The sequence below is a fragment of the Rattus norvegicus genome, chromosome 6 (assembly GCF_021556685.1).
Source record: "Rattus norvegicus strain SHRSP/BbbUtx chromosome 6, alternate assembly SHRSP_T2T, whole genome shotgun sequence".
Taxonomy (NCBI): domain Eukaryota; kingdom Metazoa; phylum Chordata; class Mammalia; order Rodentia; family Muridae; genus Rattus; species Rattus norvegicus.
The window spans coordinates 23,066,396-23,093,507 of NC_141539.1; the positions used below are offsets into that span (position 1 = coordinate 23,066,396).

The window sequence follows — 27,112 nt, forward strand, 5'->3', positions numbered from 1 at the left end:
CTACCATACCCACTCCCCAATTAGGAATGCAACCGGAAGGCCCCACCTCGTCAGGGGGGAACGTTGGCTATAATACTGTATCGCTAGTAAGTCGTCTTTAAAAATTATTACACATTTATTTATATGGGTGTGTGGGTACATGCCAGGGGCTTGTCGGGGTTACAGGACAACTTGAGGGAGTTGGTTCTCTCCTTCCACCCTGTCTTGATCCAGAGAATGATGGCAAACTTATCATCTCGCCACCATAAGCCTCCTTTTGAGTTAGAGGTAGATTATCAATTAGTAATGCCAAGGGCACTGAATCCTTAATAATCCCATTGTAAAGAAATAAAATTATTAAAAAATGGTCTTTCGTATTAAAAAAAAAAAAAGCTTAGATTAACCTGCGGTCACGACTTGTTACGAATAACAAATCTAAGACTGGCCTGCCAGAAATTACATGTATAACTGATCGAGTTGTTCAAGTGAGTTTAAAGTAATGGATAAATCAAACATTTGCCTTTCAAAGCGTTCCTAATTCAATAGCTTTTATGAAAAATGCCCAGAGCTACACTCCTGACACTTACTGAATGAGTTTCTCTAACAGTTATGGTCTCTCGGTTTCATACATTCCCTAGGTGACATTTTTTTGAGGCCAGAGGCCACAGTTCCAGGCTTAGGTATGCTCATCGCTGACCTTCCCCCACTCACCCTGCTGGCCAGACTATCAACCCTCCTACCATTTATGAAGCATTGGAGACATTCTATCTGCGCTCCGAGGGATTGGGAGATACAAAGTGGAACATACAGTCCCTAACCTCAAGGGCTTGCTGGTCTTCACCAAGCAAAAGTCATTTCCCCTGCAAAATCTCTCTTCGTTTCTGTCTATACCATTACTTCTAGCCCCTTCCCATGGACTCTGCGACCCATCTATTTTAAAACATACACACCACATCATTATTAAGAGTTACACCGTGAAAACCCATGACTAAAGTGATGTATTTCCACGAAGCTGGGAGCTGAGTCTTATAAGATCTGTGTTTCTGTGATATTTTACCTCTAGACTGTAGGCCATAGAGCATAGCAGGGAGCAAATCAACTGTTACAGCCCTTAGAACCCTCCCTCTCTCCTCCTTCCCAGCTTCCATTAGTCTATCCTCTGGCTTGGCTCTTCCTTTCCACAAATAATTGAGTGTCTGATTGGGCTGAGCACTGAAAAGGTCTCATCCTCGTTCTGCGTCCATCCGTCACTCCATTGTGCGCTCTCTCTCTCTCTCTCTCTCTCTCTCTCTCTCCCTCTCCCTCTTCTTCTCCCTCTCCCTCTCTCCTCTCTCCCTTCCTCCCTCTCATTTGTACACAATGTTTGGGGAAACACATGTGTGTCATTTCCGAGGACAACATAGGTGTGGGTCCTTGCCTTCCACCTTTTATAAGCAAGGGTCTCTTGTTCACTGCCATGGATGCCAGGAGAGCTGCTGTGAGGGCTCCTCGGGATTCTCTGTTCTCCACCTCACATCTCACTGTAGGAGCTCTGGGATCGCAGATGCATGGCACCATGCCCAGCTTTGTGTGGGTTCTGGGGAAACTGAACTTAGGTCTATTAAACCACTGGGCCATCTCCCAAACCACTGGGCCATCTTCCTGACCCACGAGAAGTTTCTTATACTAACACCCGGCATGCAAGGAACCATTGCTGATTGCAATTATCACTGACCGTTCACTTCCAAATACTTAGAAAAAGTTAAAAATCATTTTAGAATCACAGAACCACATCAACAATATAAAGTCTAAATAATCAAAATTCGGGGATGGGATTCACATAATTTACTGCACTAATTAGACAACATCATTCTAAAGCACTAAAAAACACAAGACCTCCTGTCCTAGCTACACAACAATCTTGCTAAGTCTGGGCTCATAAACAACTGCATGATTGCAAGCACAGCTGAGTACTTGTTAGCACTACAGCTGGGTACTTGTTAGTACTACAGCTGGGTACTTGATAGTACTACAGCTGTGTACTTGTTAGCACTACAGCTGGGTCTTGTTAGTATTACAGCTGGGTCTTGTTAGTACTACAGCTGTACTTGTTAGTACTACAGCTGGGTACTTGATAGTACTACAGCTGGGTACTTGATCACACTATAGCTGGGTCTTTTTAGTATTACAGCTAAGTATGTATTAACACTAGAGCTGGGTACATTTTAGAACTCTCTAGAAACGTCTGCACACAATGAATTGAACATTACTACAGCATTGCACTGCAACCATATTGACTGTGCCAACAAAGGAATGTTATAAAATTGACAGAAGGCTTAACCAGCAAAAGAGAGGGTGTGTCTCAAATATAATCAACGGACTTTCCATGGGGTTTCCGGTTTAGCCTGGTTATTTTAAATTGTTAAAAGAATACACTATCAGAAATCTAATGAGACCGTGTGGCATAAGAACAACGGTGTGCTTATGGTTTCTAGTATGCCACCATTTACCTCAAATACAATGAAGTGTCCAAAAACTAGTTCTGCAAACGATCTGCCTGAAGTCAGCTGTCATTTCAGAAGCAATGACAGTGCACTGAAGTGAATTCTAAGGTATCTACAAGCCTGACTTAAACAAGAGGCTCTCACAGAGTATGAGAAGACTCCAGAATGAAAGCAATTCTCTTCTTCCCCACACACCCTGCGTCTTGTTTCCACCACATCTATTCCTACCTGCTTAGAGGCTCACCTCTAAGAGGGAGAGTATCTCCATCTCCAGTTTTTAGATTTACTTTTTTAAGGAGACTGGGGAGACATGACAACAGGGCTGTCGTTAGATAACAAACGTCGGCGTCAGAACCTAACCTGTTTCAGCAGTAGCACGCCCTGTAACGAAGACCCACTTCCAAAGGATGGCATGAGGTCTCTGAGCGCATCACAGAAGCACAGTGGGCACCACGAAACTCGGGTCCCTAATTTGTGAAGCTGAAGCTGCCTTTCTTTTTTCCTTCTTTCTTTCTCTGTTCTCCACTGCCTCCATTTTTTCCTGATACAGGGTTTCTCTACGTAGCCCTGGCTGTCCTGGAACTCACTCAGACTGGCTGAGAGAACTCACAGAGATCCATCTGCCTCTGCCTCCCGAGCACTGGGATTAAAGGTGCATGCCACCAACGCCCAGCTATGACGCTGACTTCTACCATACAGCCCTACCAAAAAAATATCATCTCAGGAATCTTATCACTCACAAAACATAACGCCTGCATCGTACGCACCTCCTACAATCATGCCCTGCTCCCACGATGCCCCCTCCTCAAAATGGCGATTAAGCATCTAAATGACTGTGCATCTGAAGACTAAGTAGCAAGGTAAGCTCACGCTCAACACTGTCAGCGGCTGACAGGAAAGCTCAGACCACACACCTACCTAGACCCAGCCGTCTTGGATACTGATGACTGTGGTCAGCTGTCAGTGTTCACGAGAAGCAGTTAGCTAAGGACGGGCAACTCTTGGGACCAGGCCTCGCCTAAGACAGGAAATTCTGAGACTGGCATTATTTTCCAGAGACGGGAAATAGGTCTGAGGACCCAAAGTGTCCTAAGACAGGCGCTGCTTAAAAAATGATATGGGGGGGGTTGGGGATTTAGCTTAGCGGTAGAGCACTTGCCTAGCAACCGCAAGACCCTGGGTTCGGTCCCCAGCTCCGAAAAAAAGAAAAAAGAAAAAAAAGAAAAAAGAAAAAAAAATGATATAGGGGGACTTGCTTGATTAAAGAAAATAATAAAATAGGGGGACTTGTCATAGCCTCCTGGGTTCCCTGCAGTGTTCCACCCCCCTCGTCAGACCCTTCTGGGTCCCTTGCAGGGTTTGACCTCTGTTGAGCCCTGCTGATGCATGTGGAAGCCTTTTGTTCCTAACAAAGGAACAGCCTGGCCCAGTAGTGACACACCTGGGCGATGGTCAATTCGTTTCTGTCTTTTGTCTTCCCAGCCTTTTGTTTTTGGGATTTAGGCTGGTCTTCCTGGATTTCTCCCCAGTAAATTTGGGGCACATGTTTGGTCTTTTGTTACCGAAGTCTTGAGCCAGGGTTTCCCACTGTGCTTCCCAGATTTTTTTCTACCTGGTCAACTTGGAGTATATATTCAAAAAATAAAGCCACAGAGGGGGCATTCTTTCTTAGCAGGAATAACTCGCACGCGTGTGTTTTTTAATCCCGCAGGCTTACTCTCAGTTCTCGGTGCCGTGTCGGTGTGGGCATCGACAATCAGCATTTAAAACTTCAATTACACAGGGAACATCGTTTTCCTTTCCAGCTTCTATTACTAGGAACTTTAAAATGGAACGGCATATACCGCCCTTGCCCCGGCACACTCCAGTAACATCCACATTAAAGGCTGAGAGAGAGTAAAGTGTTCTAAAGTTATTTCCGAACCAATAATATTAACTACACGTAATGCGCAACCTATACCACCAAACTAAAGGGGCAAAGCCCCTAAGAAGCACCCTAGAATTTCTGCATTCAGACCACACCGGTCCCCAGTTGCCTTGGGTGGGGGGCAGCAATGCTTCCCTCTATTGCCCCTCTGACATTTCCTTTTATACTAGCTCACGAGATGTACAATAAACATCACTCTTGGTGCCTAACAGTTTGAACTTACGTCTCAGCAGAAATACAATTCCCCAAAGTGCTTACCTATGTTATTAAGCAAGTATGAGTCCATAAGCCTTCTGGCTATTTCTCCAAATAAAAACCCAGCTTTCAAAGACATTCAAAAGAAAAGTGCTACAAATACAGTAGACCATTGCTGACGATTAAAAACAGAAAAAAGGGGAAGACAGAGGGAGGGATGGAGGGAGGGAGGGAGGGAGAATTGCGTGCAGGACGTAATCTTTCCATCCAGGGCAGCCTCATGGTAGTTAGTAGTCTCTGACAGCTAGACCGTCCATGTCCCCTCAAGACTGGTCTCCACAGTGGTGCCCTGAGTCAGTGCAGCCTTTGAAAGGTGGGGTTTCATGGAGTGTTCTTACATACCAGGTTAATGTCTCTCAATGGGATTCCATGACTCTGGTCCTTCCTCTAATCTTAGCTTCCCCGCCCTGAGTACTTCACCATGCAGGCGTCCTGGTAGGCTGTGCCGACACAGTCACAAACTGGAAACCTCAGACCTCTGAGTCAAACCTTTTCTCTCTGTAAGCTGATGCTCTCAGGTTATTTTGCTACAGTGGCAGAGAGCCGATGCTGCCTGAGGATCTCAACGTGACCATATTTTATATCTGTTATACATTGCTTCTGCCAGCCATTACTTCCCTTTCCCTGCAATCCTACTTGGAATATTGGTGCCTTCTGGTTGATTCACAGGAGGAAAGAAAAAAAAACCAGACCTTAATATGAAAATTAAAAATGCGATATACTTCGAGTCATTGCAAGACTACGCAAACCAACTCACCAAAGGGGGGGGGGAACAAACACAAAAACAAGAAAACAAAACAAAAAAACCCCCACCTTTTGAAAAACCCAAGAAACATGTTTGCCTGTGAGGGTTAATTTCTGAATAGCTCTTAGCCAGAGCAAATAACAAGCAGCACTGATCATTAAACTTTTCGCTGATGTCCAAATACTTCTTCACAGAGCCACTTAAATGCGTATTTTTTCCCAAAAGGAAAATTAATTAGGAAAAACAAACCACGATTTAGCCACAGATATTTACATTTATCTCTCTCTCTTTTTTTAATTCTTTGGACTATAGCTCAGTGTTGGTTTTCTAGGGTTAAGAACGTAAGTAAGGATTGCCATTAAATGAGTGATTATGATTTTGGCTTTACTTTAACAGATGCTATGTGGTCCCGAGGATCAGAAGATGGTAAGACCACAGTAGCTTTTATAATGCTACACCAATAACGAGTCCTCTTAGCAGATCACTTAGCAGTCTCAACTTTGGACGCTAGGCCTCATAGGCTTCCAGATCCCGAGGGACCTCCATGGTGGAGGTGGGGGTTGGGGGGAGGGGGAACAACACAGGCAGGAGGGACGCAAGTCAGAAAACATATTGCCATCCACTCAGTCATTTCCAGGTATGACTTCTGAGCACCATAGAGGTGTCTTAGGGTTTCTGTTGCTGTGACCAGAAAGCAACTTAGGAATGCATGGATCTATACATGCTCACAACTTGTAGTCCAGCATTCAGGGAAGTCAGGGTAGCAACTGATGCAGAGGCCCTGGAGGAATGCTGCTTGGAAGAATCGTTTCTCATGGCTTGCTTACCCTGCTATCCTCATATAGCACACAGGAGTACCAGCCAGGGGTGACTCTGCCCCTATTGAACTGGGTCATCCCACAGCAAATGTTCCACAGGCTTGCCCATGGACCAGTCTAGTGGCAGCATATTTTAAACTGAGGTTCTCTCTTCAGAAACGACTCAAATTTGTGTCAAGTTGACATAGAACCAGTGAGCACAGGGTAGTGCTGTCCGACTCTCAGCAAACAGCTGGGCATCAGACGTGCACGTACTTGGAAATTCCCACAAAATCGTGTCTCTCCCAGGGCATTCCTTATCTGGTACTGCAAGAGGTCTTTGTATTCTTTCAGTCCCTGACTATCAGCACTGGACCTGCAATCATTACAGTGTGAATGGTCAGAACTGCTGAAGCAACAGAGGAACAGACCTGGTCAGGAGCATGGGGCCCAGAGCGAGGTTACTGGGGTCCAAGGCTGGCATTGGGGGCTCTACCTTGCCCTGGATGTAAACCCTTCCATGGGAAGTTCCTTCGCCCCTTGAATTTACTACACAGTGTTCCCCTATTAAATCCACATAAAGTGCCTGCTGACTTCTGGCACACGGTAAGTATGCTACAGATGTCAGTTATTACTCTAACCTTTGCGACCTTGGAGATGACACTTGTTTTTACTTACTCATTTTCAAAATGTGTGCACAGCGCTTCGCATCTAACCCAGAGCCTCTCGAATGCCAACTGAGTCATCTATCACAGAGTTACCCCTCCAGGGGACGATTTGTTTTAAACAAACAAAGGTAGTAAGGTTTGCTAGCGGGCAAGGACAGTTCAACCACGGAAAGCTCTAGGAGAGAGGATAAAGGATGGTAGGAAGAAGTCAGGAAATCAGAGAGATAATAAATACATGTGCATCTGGCTCAAACAGGTAGGAGATAGTCAGGGAATCAGGAAGTGAGACCAGAAGGGATGGAACATTGAAACACAGCAGAGAATTGAGTGAGATTTGCATCATACAGGGTCAACAGGAAGATAAAACAACTGGGCTTTAATGCTACTAATTTGGTACTAAAATTAAATTATCAACTACTTTTTAAAAAATGATCTTACGTTTTTGGGTATGTTATGCCATGCCCCCCCCCCCCTCTCTCTCTCTCTCTCTCTCTCTCTCTCTGTGTGTGTGTGTGTATGTATGCATGTGTTGTGTGCTCACATGTGCATATGTGCTTGAAGAAGCCGGAGGCCAACCCTGAGTTGCTTTTTGAGACAAGGTCTCTCATTGACTTAGGGTACACTCATTAAATCAGGTTGACTGGACAATGAGCCCCACGGGTCCCCTGGGTCTCTGTCAGCCACCAGCAGCATCATGCTTTCTATATAAATCCTGGAGGTGGGGGGCTGAACTCAGTCAGGTGGCCACATTTTCACCTTAAGCACGTTACCAATTAAGCTGTCTCCCTAGTCTTTCTCTTGCGTCTTAATCCCAGCGCTGAATTCACCTAACTAACGCACATAACCACACCCCAGGTATTGCAGGCATGTGCACACAGCAGCCACATCACTCACCATAGCTCAAAATTCCCTTTACTTATTAATGCGTGCTTCGTTTTCAAATGATCGGCTCCAGAAAAAATAGAACAACATTAAACGTCGTGCTCGGCATAAATTTTAGAACAAGGAAAGCAATGTTAAAGAGCAAGTCCTTGTGGCACGAAACCCTTATTAAATTAAGTTCATTTATATTCAACGTGGCAAACATGGTCTGTGTACCAAGAACTGGCCACAGCACCGAGAACATGCACATGTAAACACTGGCCCGGGCTTAGCCCTAACAAGTCGCCCACACCAAACTATCTATTCTGGGATGTCAATGGAACTATCGCTTATACTTGTCGTAGTTGGGTTCTGTCTCTGACATAAACAGTGTGGCTAAAGTCCACTTGGGGGAGGAAAGGGTTCCTTTCATACAGTTTACAGTTTCATCCTGAGGGGAAGTCAGGCAGAAGCTGAGGCGGAGACCCCAGAGGAAGGCTTGCTGTCAGGCTTAGGCTCAGCCCCCCTTCTTTATACTTCCTGGGGCCTGCCTGCAGAGGGCTGGGCCCGCCCACATCAATCATTAATCAAGAGACACCCCCACAGACATGCCTGGGGGCCAGTTAGATGGCGCTATTCTTCTCAATTAAATTCCCCTCTTCTCAGAGGACTCTAGCTTGTGTCAAGTTGACAAAAACTAACCAGTCCAGTACTGGTTAAAATCCCAGTAAAACGTGACATAAATCCCAACTGTCCAAAACCATAGAGGAAGGTAAACTAAAAAGACAAAGTTATGAAAGAAATTGATTAAAGTATGCGGTTTAATGCCTTGCAGAACCAACCAGTCCTTGCCCAACCAAATCTCCTGCTGTTCTAATAGTAAAGATGCTTTCTTACAACCGGAGCTTCGGTTTTTAACTCCAAGAATGCTGTTGTCTTTTTACACAGGAAGCCTGTATAATATTTAGCTTCAGAAAACGTCTTCACACGTGCTTGTGTGAAGTTAGCAGTGGGCACCTACACTTCTCACAGATGTAGCGTTGCTAAATCCGGCCAATAATTAAGGCAGATGAAGGAGGGGAGTGGAGGTAGCCACAGAGGAAAATTTAGAAAATGGAAGGATGGGGCTTGGATCTGGAGCAGTGGGAATGTAGAGGCAGAGTCACGTCCTTATTTTAGTTAAGGAAGACATGGCTCCCTCAAGTTGAGCAACCAGCCTTCCATCAATCCAGGGAGACCTCAGGCCCGAGACCTAAGGAAAACAGAACTGGGCATGCCTCTGTTCTCCGCCTCCTATAGAGTCCAAAGGTATAGAGATCTGTAGCTGTGATTGCCTGCTGACAGAAGGCAGCTTTACCTCATGTCTGGCTTAGCAGGTGTACCCCACCTTCACACTGCACAACCGTCGGAAGAGGCATGCTGGACATGACAGAACAAGAGCGCGCATACCAACAACAGAGAGAGCAGGGAGAGGGAGCGTGGGCCAGCGTGGATCCTCTTCTGCACTAAGTCCTCTGCCTGTGGGCATGCGCACATCCAACATTTACAAGCGAGACTGCACTCTTCCTGGGGAGCTGTTTGCCTCCAGGGAACAATTTCTCCCCACAGCTGATTCCCTTCACTACAGACTTCTTCAGAGCACTTAAAGCTTGCTGTTCTCAAGGCTTTTCTCTGTGCCCCTGATCCCTCTAGGGCTTTCCTCTAGAGACTATCACTGTCTCCATGTTCTGGATGGTGCAGTCCTAGGCCATCTTTAAAATCCTGTCCCCCTTAGGGTCAAATAAACTGCTACCTCCTCTGAAAGGTCGTCTTCATCATTTCCTCAATCAGAATGAGACTCCTCCCCCAGCACTCTGGTGGGCTTTTCCAAATTAACACAACGAACGCTTATTTCATTCCACTGACCTCTTCTAGTTAACGGCTCGGAAGCCAGGCTCCTCGAGAACGCCAGGCGCACCTCAAATTGGGATCATGTCTCTTACTGCTGACTCTTTCGCCGCATTAAAATCCTTTGGCTAAGGCTTTACCTATCACTGTTTCTCGCAGATCTGTGCCTTGTCTTTAGGGTCTCACGGATGCACTAGACAGTCCTTCAGCATGGAGACTCCTACAAGACTCCCAGACACTGAGAGAAGAGGCCTCTGAACCAATGCAAGGAGGGGAAACTTACCAGAAAATAGGGATGCATCATGTCTTATGATATTGGTTTCATCTTCAGGCCGTCGATGCTGCCACAAACTCCACTAGCACTGTTAAACTGGGCAATGTTTGAAGTTGGCCAAAATGATAATAACTGAAGTGGGTTATTATTGCTGCGGAGAGGCCAACAGGCCGTTTCAGTGGACAGGGGTGAGGGTAGTCGAAGGGAAAGCCGGCAGAGGCCATTAGAAGTGAGGAAAGCTGGGGAAGTGGAGCAGATATCAAGAGAGGCTTAGAGCAAGCCGACCTCTTGACGACACAGAAGCTAAAGTGATCTGGATAAAAGTCAGAAATGCAAGAAGGAAAGGATGTCACAGCACAGCCCACACAGGCCCCTGAGCACGGCACGCACCACTGTTGAGGGTCTCCGATGGGAGGCTGCTGAGCCTAGGTTACCAGGTGACACATCTACACCATCCAGGATGCTCCTCACGCCCAGCTCCTGTCCTCTCCACCACTCGGCGGCAGAGCATCCCAAGTACAGCCCTGGCTGTGTCTGCAGCTGCGCAGCTGGTCATGTCTGCAGCCAGGACAGCCTGGGCTGGAGAGGGAAGCTTTTCGACTGGAGAACAGATTCCCCCATTAATCAGGAATGCTCATGGGAGGGAGGGTCTGAGCCAGTTTGCTACTGTCTGGATGTGGCTAATAACTTCCCTCTTAAGTTTCTGGAGGAATTCATGCCAGGGTTTCTTTCGACTACAAACAGCAGATATTATTTTCCTTCTGTATCTTAGAAAAAAGAAAAAAAGCTGGCAGCAGCAATATGAAAAAAAAATTTTTTTTACCAGAGCCAAAACGTTGAGCTTAGATAAAACAAGGCAAAACTAAACCCAAATACAGAGAGAGGAAGAAAAAAGGAAGGAAGGAAGGAAGGGAGGAAGGAAGGAAGGAAGGAAGGAGAGAGGGAAGGAAGGAGGGAGGGAGAAAGGAAGAAGGGAGGGAAGAGGAGGAGGAGGAGAGAGAGAGAGAGAGAGAGAGAGAGAGAGAGAGAGAGAGAACGAACGAACCTGCTATTCCTTTTCTTTTCAGGATACAAACACAAGGTTATTGATGGAAGTTAGTGTCTCATTTCCTACCAACTGGGAATCCCCAGACACCATGTTTCTGCTTATGGGCTCAAGGGTGATTAGTGCTCACGGTCATGACCTTGGGCTTCTTCTAAAACATGAGCGGATTTTAAGGTTCAGAATGCTCTCCGACAACCCATCTGCAGACCTCCTTACTGGTCTTGATTGGAATAACCTTTCATTCCTCATGCTACACAGTGTCTTTTTCCTCATCCTCCATGACAGCTACCACACGAAGTCCAATTCATGTTTTCATCTCATCATGAGTTCTCCTTCAGAACTTAGTTCCCACCCATTCCCCCACCCCCATACATTATCTAGCAATTTTTCTACGTGCCAGGCACCGCCTCTGCTTGTAGGGTGAAAGAAAGGAGAGTAAAATACAGCAGGGGATGGCGGGACATTGAACGCACAACAAAGTTCCAGCCCATTCGAGGCTGTACCCTCACCTAGGGACTGGAGGACCAGAATGGAGGGCCTCTGCATGGTGTGGAATATGCATGAGCTACAACACAAATCACTTGTATCCGCCTCAGCGGGGCCCTGGCTCTCCAGGGATTCCAATGCTCACATAATCATGCCCGGAACAGTAGATGCTCCTGGTCGAAAACTTAAAGATTCTGTGAATAATTTTAAGAGAGAAGCCAAGCAAATTGGGATATGAATTTTGCTGACGTCCCTAGGGAAGAACTAACAACCACTCTTCACAGATCAGGGAGGGGACCTGGGCTCAAGGAAGAGGTGGAGAATAGGACAGACCAGCAGAATCTGGGATCTGGAATCAGTGAGCTTGAATTCCCCATTCCTTTCAGAGCTGTGGATAGTCTCATCTTCCAAATACCACCCTCACCTCACTGGAAGAAAGGGCTGCAAAAACTTCTCTCCCTTGACACACTTCAGCAGATCCCCAAGGCTTGCTCTGACTCAGCGTTTGCCCTCTCTCCTCATCTAGGAAAGGGTACCAACCACTCAAGGTGAGAAGCTGGACATCGTTTCCAAATCCATCTCCATCCTGACCCCCAGGACTTCAGCAGAGTACTTCCAGGGGCGAGGATCTCCACCCTTCTCTCTGTCTCCTCCATCAACACCCTGGTCTGGCCAACAGAATCCTCCTTCAGTATTGAGAGGAATTCTCCCAATAACCCTGCAGAACGCAGGTAAAATCCATTTGTTTTTTTGTTTTTTTGTTTTTTTTGTTTTTCCGGAGTGGCCAGAGTTGATCTTCTGATAAACAGCACTTCCTACTATCACCGCCAGAAGCTTAAAGCAGTGTTACAGACTCCTAGTGCATGTGGGTAAAGTCAAAACCTACTACTTTATAGTCTGTGGAACAGAGTCCTTGCTAACCTCTCCTGCCACCCACTTACGGCTCCCAGGTCCGGCAATTTTGTCCCACAATAAGATCACTTACAGGTGCTCCCCCTGATTAGAATTTGTCTCTCCAGGCTCGTTATTTATTTATTGTTTAATATAATTATTATTAATTTTTAACTTTGGCTTTGTTTTGCTTAATTGAGACAGGGTCTCACTATGCAGTCTTGGTTGGCCTAGATCTTGCTATTTGAACCAGGCTGGCCTCAAACTCACAGAAATCCCCTTGCTTTCCCCTCCTGAGCACTGGAATTAAAGATGTGCACCACCATGGCTGGTTCAGATATTTTTGCTTGTTTGTTTTGCTTTCTAAGATTTACTTTTGATTATTTGTGTGTGTGTGTGTGTGTGTGTGTGTGTGTGTGTGTGTGTGTGTCTATGGGTGGGCATGTATGTGTACTTAAGCACGGGTACCTGAGACCTCGGAGCTGGAGTTACAGGCGCGTGCGAGCTGCCCAACGTGGATGCGGTGACTCTCTCACTCCATCCCCTTCTCCAGGCCCATGGCACAGGGAACACCTTTCTCCTTTTAGTCCAGCTTAAAAACCATCTCTGCAGAGACGGCAGTGTCTCAGTCTCAGAACCCTGGGGATCATTTCTGAATCAGCTACCTTTGGAAAACAACTTTCAAGGCTACTTTTAAGAACCTTGCTTTTAATTTTACTTTTGCTGCTAAGCACTCACATGCACATCACTTCCCCTAAGTCCTCCATGTCAGAACAACATCAACTGGTGATGAAGCAACACGGACAGCAAGAGGGTGAAGATGCTCTACCAAAGGAAGGTCCTCCGAAACCCATCTGGGTCAGAGGCACTGTGTTATGCTATCCAAAGTCGGAAGGAAATGTCGCACACGCGAATCCACTAGGTGCGGAAGCTGAGACATCATAGGACGTCACGATCGTATGCGTATGCTTGCAATTATCCGTTTTGAAATCTTTACTAATGGAAAGAGATCAGGTCTCAGTGGTCTGACTCAAAAGCTTAAGTGACCTTTTACTAAGGATAAAGGACAGACTGGCTGAAATACTAAGGGAGTTGAAAGGAATACTGTCTGAATACACACACTTTACAAGGACTTCAATGGAAACCAACTTATTTTCTCAGCTACAGGGAGAAAAAAAAAAAAACCCTTGAAGAAATAATCTTCAAACAGCTGGAAATCCAAGGGAGTATCCAAAAACCACATGAAATGGAATAACCCAGTCACACCTGACAAAGATTCAACAGGTCGACACATAAGACAGCATTCACTCTATCACGCACTGGCTACACTTAGGTGTATTTACACACACACACACACAACACACACACACACACACACACACACACACACACACACACACACACACACCCACCCACCCACCCCTAGGTATCTAATTTTGTCTGAAGTTTGTATTTGTGTGGGCTCCTGTTTGTTGGCTTTTCGGTTCTAGACTTCCTTGAAACAGCAAAGCCATTCAGTCAGACCCTGCCACCCAGCACAGGGCAGGGACGTTGCTTTTGGCCCCGTGAACGTCCTGTCCTTTCCAACTTGTTTGAAAAACCTGTGCTGACTGTACTGTGTGGAAAAAAATTTAAAAAAAGGAAAGAAAAGCCCTGCTGTTGTAACTGTGCCAAAAGGATCCAGAGACAAACGCAGATGCTAGAATTTAAGGCATTTCCTCCACTCGGTGACTCTGTCCTTTAGCTGAAGGTCAGAGCCCATTAAAGAGCCTTGGGATCTTAAAGCCTTAAGTAGATTTTTTTTTTGTCATACTCTCTTCTTATTAGGTATGCTGGCGACACTCATTTCATGACATTTAACACACGAGAGTTTATTCAGCAGCATTTAAGGAAAATCCCGACATTACTTCCAAGCACGGCTTATTTAAATTCCTAGTGTTTTTTTTTTTTTAAACCGATAGCCCAAGTCCCTTTAAAGTGCCAGTGGGTGAAGGACGTCATTCCTTGTGCCCATTTCACAGTTACTGACTTCTTATGCCTCCATGTGTCTAGGCGTTGTGATTTATAACACCTCGGGGACATGCTCTTACTTTTTGAGGCTTCAGATGATGGTGAGCATTGAGAGCTGTATTGACCGTCTTGCTCTTTGAAGGAGCCGCTTCACCTAAGACGAGTGAGGAGATGGGACGTGCTTCTGGGTAGTGCAAATCAGTGCCTCCGGCATAGGAAATACCACAAGGTAACCGTTATCATAAACAAGTGGTCACGGAGTGGGTCATGCCATTTGCTGATAAGATTTGTACTGAGGTTTTCGGGAACAAATCTGAAACAGAAGGAACTCTGGAGGAGGGGAATGGCCAAAAAAAAAAAAAAAAAGATCTTGCTGGGACAATTACTGGAGAAGGGACAGTACAAAAGCACGAAGCATCAAAGTCAGCTCAGGGTTTTAAAATCCCTCTGAACTGAGTAGTAACCCAGCTTTCAGATGAGGTGAAGACTGCAGTGCCCCAAAATACAGCAAAGTGCTCCCACCGTAAGAATGGCCAGATACAGAAGCTTCTCTAAGGCCAACGTTCACTTAGAGCAGTGGTTCTCAATCTTCCTAATGGTGTGGACCTTGAATACAGTTCCTCATCTTGTGGTGACCCCTAACCATAGGCTGTCCACAACCATCAACAAGAAGCAAAACCTTCAGGGACTATAACACCATAGGGGACCTCCAACAGGTTCATTACTTCTTCATAACTAATTCTGATACTGCTGTGAATTGTCATATAAAGATCGACGTTTTCTGATGGTCTTAGGAGATTTCTGTGAAAGGGTCATTCGACCCCCCACAAAGGGGTCGTGACCCAGAGGCTGACAACCACAGACTCAGGGAGAGCTGAAGTAGCTTTACCTATCTATGCCCTCATCCCCCCACCTCCTTCCATATAAGGAAAAATGAAGCAAGCAGTCTTTAAGTTAATAGTCACTCCTCTTCCGTTTACCAGAGTTCTAGAATGCTCTAAATAATTCTGCTGGGAGTCATCACGGTTACCAACGGGTATGCTGTCTGATCCTGACCCGTGACACTTCTTGTCTATTCAGAGGAGACAAACCTTCTGAGTTGTTGCTCTAGAAATGTCAACAGAAGGAAGACACTATTCAACTTTATCTACTGTGTTTCCTTTGCTTTGTTGGCATGTGGGAAGCTGATAGACAACATAGTTTAAGAGCAAACTTGGGTGTGGTTGTCCCAGTGATAAGGGAAATGAAAGTGGAAGGGGTTGAATAATATTTATTTGAAGAGTTATAGCTTGTTCTTTCTCCCGCAGATGTTTACAAAGCGTGTAAAAATCACACCGGCTCTTAAAAAGAACGGCTGGAATGTCTGTGGTGCCAGAGGTTAGCAGGGAAGCCGTGACCATCAAAGAGGAGCAAAGCTTTCAGGAAACTTGTAACCAGGGACTATAACACCATCATCAGCTTTGTTATATTTAACAGCACATATGTCGATGCACACGTACACATGTACACACACACACACACACACACACACACACACACACGTACACATGTGATTACATACATGCTTAACCCTTGATAAAGTTAAAAAATAAAACAAACAAACAAACCAGGGATATTTAGCAGACATGGGTCCAGGCAGAGAGACATAAAGGAACAGGTAGATAACAATTCTGAGTTCCACATCAGACTAAGATATATAACAAGACCACAGCACGATTTCATTTGCAACACTCCTGATGGGACAGAGACAAGCTGGCTCTCCACAGGAAAGCATTCAGAAGATTCCAGTCTGATTGGCAAGCAGAGTGCCAACGGGTACTAAGAGAGATACACATCACTGCAATGTCGAGTGGGAAGTATTTAGGCAGTTTAAAAACCTGACTGGCTACCAAACCCTGGATCACACACGATTGAGAAACGAAGGTTCTCTTTCACACACCAGAGAATGGTGTAGGGCCCCCTTGAGGTCAAAGTAATGGCCAACAAGGTGTAGGTCAACACGCACACACGCGCACACACACGCACACACACACACACACACATGCACACACACAAACACACACCCCTACCCCTGCAGGAATCATCTGAAAGGCCATACACACTACAAACTGCACCAACAGACTCAGTAGTAGCCTTTCCCATCTACTATTGGACACACACTGTTGGTATTTTAAAAGCTCATGAACAGTAAACAACAATCTTTAATATAAAATAAAATAAATACATAATGAGACCGGGAGGTCTTCTAAGGTACCTTTTCAGGCCCTTCTGGCAGGCTCAACCAGTGTCCTTACGAAATTGTTTTTTTAATTGTCTGTACTTTTTGCAGCAGGATTAACACATTTCATTCTCCGAGCTGGACGAAAGGGAAAGGAAGGGAAAGAAGGACAGAGATAAAGAAAGCTCTTGGTTCATATTACCAGCAAACAGCTTTCCTCCATGTCATAAAACCCGAATCTTTATCTTGAGGCCAATATATGGATACATTAGGAGAAAGCGGTATCAGTCTTTAAACATTAAATTCCTGTATTGTTCTCTTGTTATTGGAACAGGAAAAAGAAAGGCCACTGATAAGCAGAAAACACTGTACTTGCTTTTCGGGAAATTTAAAAAAAAAAAAAAAAGACTTCCAGCGACAGAGAAAAGAATAAAAGGTTTCCCTACCCTCTGGAAAACTGGGAAGGTGTCAGCCAGAAACAAAGAACACATCCTTGATTCAGAGGAACATTCCAGCCCTGAAAAACCACACAAACATTAATTCATCTTGTGTGAATCCCGTTCCCTCACCAGCCTTACAGTCACCACTTACTGCGGTCACTTCCTCCTGATGCAAAAGCACACTGAGCAACAGAGGTCACAAATCAAAAGCAGGAAGGTGCAGAATAAAAGACAATGTCCAGGACTCCAACAGCATGGCAACTCGTGGGAGCCCTCTCTTCTTGCCTTAGTGCTTATAGACCATTCCAAGAGGAACCCTGTACCCAAAGAAATTATCCGAGTGCCCAGGCTATGGCATACTCAGAGGAGATCAATATGTACCGGGGGGCGGGGGTGGGGTGGTGGTGGTGCATCTAATTTTATTAGTGGAACATTTCTACACTTTTTAAAACCAAAGGTTGAATGTGAATGGACCCTGAAATGACTTTCTTAAGAAAAGTCCCACATTTCACAGAGGACAGAGGCATCGGTTCTAGAAGTAAACGGTGTGTCTATGAGTCTCGGACGGGCTTTTCAGCTAATTAAAACTCAGTTCAGTGGATTTATTTTGTTGTTGTTCATGAATGTCTATATATCTGAGCTCCCACTCTCGGCGTAATTCCGCTTGCATGTGGCTGTCCTGTGTTACGTCACTTCCTGGGCGAACACCTTCCTAGAGTGTAAGAAAGTGTATAAAGAGAGAAACGGGAGGCTGGAGTTCTGCAGTGAACCCACATCTGTAAAGAAAGTAATGGGACGGCTGTTCCAGAAAAGGACGAACAAAGTGACCCTCGCACTCCACAGAAGGTTGGTCCTGGTGACTTTCAGCTGCGAGCGGAAGAAACTAGCTTTTCCCTGGGAGGTACATCTGTGTGGAGTTGTATGCATTCCACACTGCTCTCTTCCATTCACAAAGGTTTTTCCATTTTCATTCCTAAAAAAGCTACTAATGAAAAAATAAAAAAAGAAGGAAGGAAGGAAGGAGGGAAGAGGAAAGGAAGAAAGAGAGAGGGAGGGAGGGAGGGAGAGAGAGACAGAGATGGGGAGGGGAGGGGAGGGGAGGAGAGGGGAGGGGAGAGGAGAGGAGAGGAGAGGAGAGGAGAGGAGAGGAGAGGAGAGGAGAGGAGAGGAGAGGAGAGGAGACCTATCTTTACAGAAACTCTTTCTCTCAGGTGATCTCTTTACCAAGATACCAGTAAACATGTAGTACTGCAAGTCTGGAAAAGCATAAAATAAGTCCACCAAGGAATCCTTACCTACCCTGACAGGTGGTTAAGGATACTTAAACAATCAGCTTCTGGCTGATTCTTGTTAAAGCCACTGTGCTCACAAGCTAATTAATGGTTGAGCTTCCTTTCATAAGACTTTCCCTCCTTTTCTCTCAAGTAAAAAAGAATAAATGTAAGCGCCCAGCTTGGATGAAGGGTCCATAGGACCAGATAATGGTTTGGGGATAGGAATGACACCTATTAATGAGGTTTCAATGGCCTGGGGTCCACATGTGAGTGGCTTAGGAAACCTGTGGTGGTCCACACCCTCCGATTGATGGAGATGACCCAGCTCAGGGCAGGTGGTCAGCTCTGCGGGGACTGGAGAATCCCAGGCACTGCAGAGCCAGCTCCCACTCCCCTCTGGGGATCTAAGCAAGTGCTCTTGTCACCCAGATGTCCTTGTGGCCACTCAAAGGGCTGGGATTCCATAGCCTTTGCTCTTATCAGGAAAACCTTTTGGTGCAGGCTAGGGTTCAGCTGGACACAGCTGGGCCAGGCAGCCACTCAGCAGCTCTGTGTGGTGGAGCACAGGCTGAGCCCCAGGGAAAAGAGAGAGGTCACCTCCAGCCAAGACAGAAACCACAAACACAGGAGGGGCCGCTCAAACGTACTCCGGGGAGAAAAACTTCAACCTGCTGAAGCCAGGGATTGGATCAGCATCTGGTAAACACTCCCTGGAGGTAGAAACAAAACAGAACGTTTAAACCTGGTTCTGAAAGAGCACCACTTCCCCAGCTTGAGGCCAGGATGCATTTTGTCCATTTAGCAACATTAATTGATGTATTCTTAAAATGCACGGTGTGTGAGTTGTAGAGTTATGTGTGTTCTTAGAAAGGGTAAGACAGAAAAAGAAGAATCAATGAATGGTACGGGACCTCAACAGAGTCCTTGCCTATGGAATGTGTTTGGGAAACACGCTCTAATGTCTACATGAATGTTTCACTTGACACTAACTCCTTCCTGTATTCATTCCCAGTGCAGCAGAATAAACTTTGCCTCTTTACCTACCTACCCATGCGTCCCTTAGCAACGGATATAAAATCTTTAGTTAGGACGTCCTCCTATCTCCTTGAAGGGCACGAGAACCCACAACCCCCAGAAAGGTAGGTCACTGTATAATGTCCCGCAGCTAAAATACAGATAAAATGAAAGGTCTTTCAAGCAACTGCTCCCTCCAACTGGTCTGAGGCCAAGTTCCTTGAGTTTCCTGTTTTTATTTCCCAGATACTTGACACTGGTTTCCGCCTTCTGGAAGCCCTTTCTGTTTTTCCTGTGCCGCTTATCAGACCATCGAATTGGCAATGATCTCAAACATGTGTTTAACAATAATTCCTCTAGAAATTTATATCTATAATATGTGTTTAAAAAGGTTGACTTAACCTAAGCTAAAAGTCTACTGTTTCAAAATTTTACTTTGATTCTATTTTACTTCCCCTTATCATGAAATAAGGGTTAAAGTAATTAACCCTGTCTCTTTACACACACACACACACACACACACACACACACACACACACACACACACACCCTTCTTCGTATATATGCACAGGCATTTATTTTCCCCAAATGAGAAAACAGAATGACGATGTAGAAGTTCTCTGATCTGTAGACTAGCAGTCTCATTGATTCTGCTGTGTGATGTTTTATTTGCAAGCCCTTTATAGGAAAGTTTTTGTAGAGAACGGCTCGCTGTATTACCAATTCATGATTGTCTCTATAAAAAACGAGGCAGCGATACAGATTTAAAGTTGCACAGAGGCCTTACTGTCTTTCATGAGCAGAATAAGTATTTGTAAGTGGCATCTGAGCAGACAGAGGGAAAACCATCGGGGACCCTGTGAGTAATGAGGTCCTTGCGCCATCTGGAAGGTGAGGATAATGTGTTTTTTTCACTTGGCCACGAGAAGAGCTAGCAGTTCCAAAGTTGATAAGCAATATTAATCGGATTCACTTAAAATTAAAATTTAAGACAGTGTCTATGAGATAAAGCAGTGCAAACATAAGCATAGCCTGGCATGGCTTTTAGGTCTAACTCACTGAAGAAAAAACGGAATCTATACTGAGCAAATTTTAACGCAGGATCTCATTTAATCATTAGAAATCTGCCAATACTAAAGTCCTAAAGTTGAGAAGGCGGGGTTCTCCCCCCAAAAGCAGCTTGCTTGAGCCTCTACATGAACAGGGGTTGAGCTTATCCTTTGGGGGGGCAGGAGAAGGGAGAGAATTAAGCATATACGTTGCATCATCAATGAATATATTTGCAGCAGTTTGAAGAGGCCACGAGGGTCCCGTAGGTATCATAAACCTCGGTAGATGTATTATGCACAGCCCGCGCCTATCCTCTCTTCAATGGAATAACAGACTCCTGAGTTGCTAGAAGAACCTTGTAAGCTGGAGTCTGCAAAACGGAGTTCCCGAATATCCAAGTTATGTACAACTATTTCCACGACCTGTGAGCTAAGCATCCCGATGTCATCGCTCCCATTACAGTCAATATTACATTAGGCAACATTTGAGGGCACTGATATTTAATGCCACATAGGACATCGGTATAATCCAAGGACGTGAGGTTTTAGACGTATCTCTCGTACCTTAGGGTGAGACAGGTAGGTGATGCAAAGGTTATGCAAATCCTCTATCACAGGTAGGGGATTTCACCAGAAACTAATTTCAGAATTTATTTTATCCTTGAATGTGTGGTGCCACAATGCTAATATCAATAGCAGTAGTGATAGTAAGACTTTTCCAGGTTTCTCTCATTGTATGCGCATGCGTGTGTGGAGACAGCTTGCAGGAGTCCGTCCTCTCCTTCCACCACACAAGGATCAAACTCAGGCCCCCAAGCTTGGCAGCAGCGAGCATCCTTACCCACGGAGCCATCTTGCAACCCATGAACAAACAACAGGTAAAATGCCCCCACTGCCTTTTAATTTCTTTTAACACTTGCTTGGAAGAAATCTTGAACTACATGGTGAGACCACCGTGCGTTGATAATTTAAAGCGAAAGCGATCGGAAACCTATGCTTTATTTTGAGGAGCAATGGAAGAGGTGGTTCAAGCTTGTTCTAGTGACTGAAGACACAGTGTTCTGTTGGACCAGTATAATGAATCTATTCCTCTGGGGAGGGAAGCAGATCCTCATAAACACTGTATGGTCCTCCTACTCATTGTCGGGAAAGCCAGCAGGAGCCCTTTCTGCTGGGGCTTCCTGGTCTTGCACAGTCCCCTGCTGTAGGTAATTTCTGGTGAGTCAAGAGTCCGGAGGAAACTAGGAGACACCAGGCCCTCCCAATGGGACTTGCCCAGGAGAAACCTGCAAGGGAAAAGATCTGCAGTTCTGCCTTCTCTGTACTTATGTGACAGGACAGCAGCCTTCTTACTGAGGCTGGAAGCATCTCTCTCCGTCAGCTCTAAAGGCAAGCGGACCAGGATTGACTTCTGTGCAGTGCCTCACATGAGCATGAAGCATGTTACCACACTTTTTCTGTGTGTGCTTTCTGTGAGTACCCCTACTTCTAACTCATATACACATTAAAAGCAATTTTTTTTTTTTGGAGAAAGGTCTATGAAAGCACACAGTACAATGTTGCTTTCAAAATACTAGTGGACTTTTTGTTTAGTGACAAACATTACAAATTGTAACAAGAACCAGGAGTCCTGAGGAGGCCACAGAGCTCAGTCTATACTGGACTCAAGAGACCAAGAGAAAGATAACCATCAGAAATAAAATCTAGCCTCGGCCCCTGACCCTGCGGAGGGAAAATGTGATAAGAGAGCATTAAAAAGAAAAAGAAAAAAAAAACACCTAAACTAAAAATGGGTTAGAAAGAAACAATATCATTCCCTCAGATAGAACTGAAATAATAAATTTAGTTAAAAGTCAATGCTCTGGGGTCCTTAATATCTAAAAGGAAAAGCAAAATAAAGCAAAGCAAAACAAACGACCCCATAAGAATAGAAGGTGTCTGTCTCTGTGTTAAAGTCCGTCTGGCTTCAGAGAACAGAGCCACACAACATAAAAATCACAGTTCCGTTTGTTTTAAGCCGTCGTGGCAGGAAAATAAATACAGATAGAAAACTGTATAAACGGAGCTTGTCTTAGGCTAGCTATAACACATCTTTTGTTTAAAAATGAAATTAAACCTTTCCTGGCATGACGTGGTTTACACGCCTGCATCCCGACAGCCACACAGAAGTCCTTCAGCTAACGGTAGAGCAGAGTGGGTTGGAGAGCCCAGGGGTGCATTGGCCCATGCACACCCAGCACCTCCTGACTGAGTAGGTCCAGAGAGGAAGGCATGAGCACCAAGCAGTAAAGAGAACAGTGCCTGAAGGTTCAGATGTGTGCACTGGTGGAGGGAGGGCTCTCCTGGATCCTAATAGTCTATGATTATAATCTTGTTATCACCTCCTTTTCCAGTCACTTCCTTATCTCGGGATTTCTGCTCTGAACCAGATCCCCTTCTACGGATGACCAGCTCTCATTCGAACAGTCCTACAAGCCTTAGGGACAGCAAAACAAAATAACAGAGCTGATCAATCAATTACTACACAGCCTGTTAAAATGATCTATTACGTCTTGCCATTCTGGCGCCAACAACTATGCGTGAATTTGTCACTTAGCTGAGAGCGGCCATGCCTGAGGCCTCACCCCTACTGACACTGCCTTCCTTGCACTTCACGTCATGCTGGTGTGCTAACCATCCTTTCTCCTATACGACGCTCCTCCCTGTCACGCCAGTCTTCCTGAAAAAACGTTTCATGCAATCATATCACGTACCCCAAAGGCAAGGAGGACGCCACCTTCTCCTTGGACTGCGACTCATCGCCCTTATCTCCACTTCGGATCTCCCCTCCCCTCCAGGCCCATTACACACCTCCTGGGCCATCGCTTCTCCATGGACACCTCAAATATAGCAGAACAAACTTCGGAAGTAGATCCCAACCAATCTTCCACGGAGGCTGCTCTCCTTGGATCCCATACTTAGCAAATGACGGCTGTGGATATCCTTAGTATCAGACTCTATAATCAATCTCGGCCATCATCCTCTAAGCATATCCATCCATATTCGCCAACAATTCCAGGCTCTCCGATGGATACCATCTTTTCTGCCCATTGCTTATACATTCCCGTTTCTGTAGAACTCCTCGACGGATTTCTCAGAGGTAGACGCAATTCCCATCTCCCCCACTAAGCCTCCTTTCACAAGTTGATTTGCCCACTCAGTATGAGACAGTGATATAAAATATCGCACACTGTGACTGCACCTTTCTTCAATCAGAGAAGACAGTACAGATCACATAATGTTACTTCTAAGCACTTGTAGCTAAGCTCAGGGACGGCTTCGGAAAGCCCCATGGGTCTGCCTCCTTTTCAAAATGTTCACTGCACAGTACCAAAGCGCCCTCCAGTCCTCTCGGCTACCTGCCTGGACAGTTTCCCTAGTGTCTCACATGTAAGTCAGGAAAACTCTCGGTTCAAAATTGTGTGTTTTAGCTCAGGTTGTTTTCAGTTCTAAATCCTATTATTCAAACAGGGGTTACCGCCATCATATCTTAAGATACAGTTCTAGGTGAATCTTACTTGACTGGAAGATTCCAACTATGTATTCAAACTTCTTACAGTATTAAAGAATTAATTAATCTAAAGATGGTAAGCCAAAGACCATCTTTAGATTCATACGCTTAACAAGAAGAATTAAAAAAAAAATTACACCTCTGAAAAGAGAAATCCCCCAACCCTGAAATGATCTCAAAAACTACAGAATGCCTTATTTGAAAAACAAAGCATTTAACCCTTAAAGGCCTCAATGAATCCTACCTTTGGATTACATAAAGGTCTTCTGACAAAACAAGGTTTTTTTTTTTTTTTTTTTTTTTTTAAAGGAATTTAACTAGATACAGTAATTACTGTGGAATGATCTCATTGTAAGAGACAAGAAATGTCACAAACAGCCACTGGAGAATGGAGAATCACTCTTTGAAAGTCAACAGGAAGGTCACGAACAAATGCCTAATTCGTTAGGAATGAAGCTGTCCTAATTGTACGTGACCAGACAGCAGGTCTGCTGACACAGCTTTCTTAATCAAACCGTTACATTTCAAGCAACCTGGACGGCTGTGGAGAGACCGTGCTCAGGAGCACGGCATTAGGTGAGTGACTGCAGTGGTTGAGGGACAGTCACTGCAGAGCACTGGGAGACTGAATAAGCGGTTTCCCAAGTATAATAAGAATGGCAAGATGTGGTGGACCTAGTCTGTCACTTTATTTCATATAATCTGATTTTTAAAATACGGATAAAACTATCTAAAGAGTATGTAACTAAATCATCTGTAACCCTAGGTTAACACGATGGTTAACCTTGTAACTTACCTATATGTGGAAGCTCGAATCAACCATGTACAAATTTAAAAGGACTAGAAGGAGTGTTATTTACACTTCTCTGCAGTTCTAAAATGTTGGTCAGGCTGGGGAGAGACATCAGCCCACAGACTCAACTAAGCAGGGCTCATGGGGGCTCACAATGACTGAATCATGGACCCGTAAGGTCTAAGCTAAGCCCTCTGCACATAAGTTATGGTTGTATAGCTTGGTGTACTTCTGGGACTCCTAACAGTGGGAGAGGTGTGTCTCTGACTCTTTGGTCTGCATTGGGGACCCTTTTCCTCCTACTGGTTGCCTTGGCCAGCCTTGATGAGGATTCGTGTCTAGTCTTATATTTTGATTGTGAGCCTAGCCTTTAACGGCTGAGCCATCTCTCCAGCCCTCGTGTCTAGTCTTATGATAACTTGTTATGCTGTGTTCCGTTGATATTTTTGAAGGAAAACAGAGAAGGAATAGATCTGGTGTAGAGAGGAGGTATGTATGTGGGTAACTGGGAGGCGTGGAGGGAGGGGAAACTGTGACTGTGATGGGATGTACGAGAGAAGAATGAGTATACAAATACGCACGCACGCACGCACGCACGCACACACGCACGCACGCACGCACGCACATCATCAGTAAATCCCTTGCCTAGTATGCATGAGTCTCTGCCTGGGTTCAGTCACCTATACCACAGAAGAATTTTTATTATTTTATTTTTATTATTTTCTACTCTAGTCCCTCAATGGTTAAATAGTTCTGGTAAGTGCAAAAGAGCAGCACTATTTTATAGATTATTTTAAATGCCTTATTATTTAGAACAGCTTAATAAATCTAATACACTGTAAAAACTAATACATTCCAGCAACTTCGGTCCTGCTCAACTGCCCCAGGGGCTTGACTTTGGACACAGAAAATCCTTGCTATTCCAAACTGCATGTTTTGTGACTCTCAGAAAGACGGCATTCTAAAGGAGAAGGGTGAGTTGAAGACTGTCTCCTGTTCACACTCCTTTTCTGTCATCCCCCTCCCCACCAGGAAGAACCTGGGGCTGAGGGAAAACTCAGTCCTGGTGGGGCCGAGTTCATCCAGCTTCCCTCCTCTTACTTCTTGTTCAGAGCTCCAGCACTAAGCTCGGCCTTCCTCCACTGGGATTTCTATGTTTACAAATATATTTTCAAGTTATCAACTGCTTTTTTTAGGTTATACGCACGAACAGACAAAATTTCTGGACCCTGTTAGTGTAATTTTCTTGTTACTTTAACGTAATTTCTGACTTCTCTCCAGAGGTGAAGGGTCTCACTATCCATTCCCACCTGCCTGGTTCTGGTTCCTGGCAAAAATCACCCTTAGCCTTCAATGTGAAGGCACACACTTCTTTCCTCGATCGAATTCTTCCCCTCCGCCAGATGAGCCATCTTTCTAATTAGCAGAGCACCGCGCTGGGGTCAATCAAGCAGAATGGACCCAGTGACAACAGATGCTGCCCAAGCACACCGCTCAGGAGACCATCCATTATGCAGAGGTGACCTAGGCCAGCTGGCACAAGGTACCCTGCTCGCAGGATGACTGCGCACCCTCCCACACTTCTGGGAAACACACGCTTCAGCACCTGACACACCGCACGCGCTTCTCCGGCAGGACTCTCTAAGGTTGTCTGTCCTTGTCTTCGGAGGCTCAAATGCTATCACTGCTCCGTGGCACAAGGCTGAGCCTTACAGAGAGCAAACAACAGCAGCCGGGCAGCCACGGCAGCAGCAACAGCACGGAGTGCTTACCTTCGATCCTCTTTAAGGCCGAAAGGCACATGTCCTTCCTTGGGAACTCAAAGGGGTTGTTGCAGGTTCGGATGGTACTGCATTCGCATCTCCCGTTGATGATATTGCAGCCCGAGATGAGGTTCTCATTGCAGGGCTCAAAACCGAGCAGCTGGTCGTCGTCCCAGTCCTCGTCTGCAAAACAACGACCCAGAGAAAGGTTTCTCTCATCACTTCCTTCAAAGGCCTTGAGATCAAACACACACCCGGGAAGTCACGCTCAGCACCCAAAGGTGAGGCCTTCACCGGTGAAAGGCAGTTCAGGGCAGACATTGTACACATGGGTGCACCCCACCTCCCTAGTCACTGGGAAGCCTGAAAGGCAGCCACACATGAAGAAATTAAAAGAGTCACATTTGTGGTGGAAATCCACGACTCCTGTGTGCCACACACCAGCTATGAGTCCTATAAAACGCTTAGCTGGGGGAGCAGGGGTGGGAGATAGCTTGGTCGATAAAGTGTATGCTGCACACATGGGAGGGCCCGTGGAAGTGTGCTGGTGTGCGTTTACAATCCGAGTGCTGGGGCGGTGACAGGAATCCCTGAAGCTGCTGGACAGTCAGCCTAGTGAACTGGCCAGTTCTACGGCCCCTTTCTCTGAATAAAAAAAAAATTAGGAGTGGCCTGGTGTCTAAGGAATGACACCCGAGGTTGT

General features: G+C 45.4%; 1 protein-coding gene and 1 long non-coding RNA gene across 6 annotated transcripts in view; one reads left to right on the forward strand and one right to left on the reverse strand.

The window, feature by feature from the left end:
- The window catches only part of Crim1 (cysteine rich transmembrane BMP regulator 1), a 174,439-nt gene that overhangs the window by 107,808 nt on the left and 39,519 nt on the right, over window positions 1-27,112 (reverse strand). For all 5 annotated transcript variants that reach the window (XM_087552474.1, XM_087552473.1, XM_087552472.1 and 2 more), the window contains exon 2: window positions 26,419-26,592. In XM_087552474.1, the coding sequence (XP_087408600.1) occupies window positions 26,419-26,592 (174 nt within the window). The remainder of the gene's footprint in view (window positions 1-26,418; window positions 26,593-27,112) is intronic.
- Window positions 15,312-16,961, forward strand: LOC120103478 (uncharacterized). The gene is made up of 3 exons (XR_015622230.1): window positions 15,312-15,344; window positions 15,616-15,685; window positions 16,861-16,961. It is a non-coding gene; the product is annotated as an uncharacterized LOC120103478 (long non-coding RNA).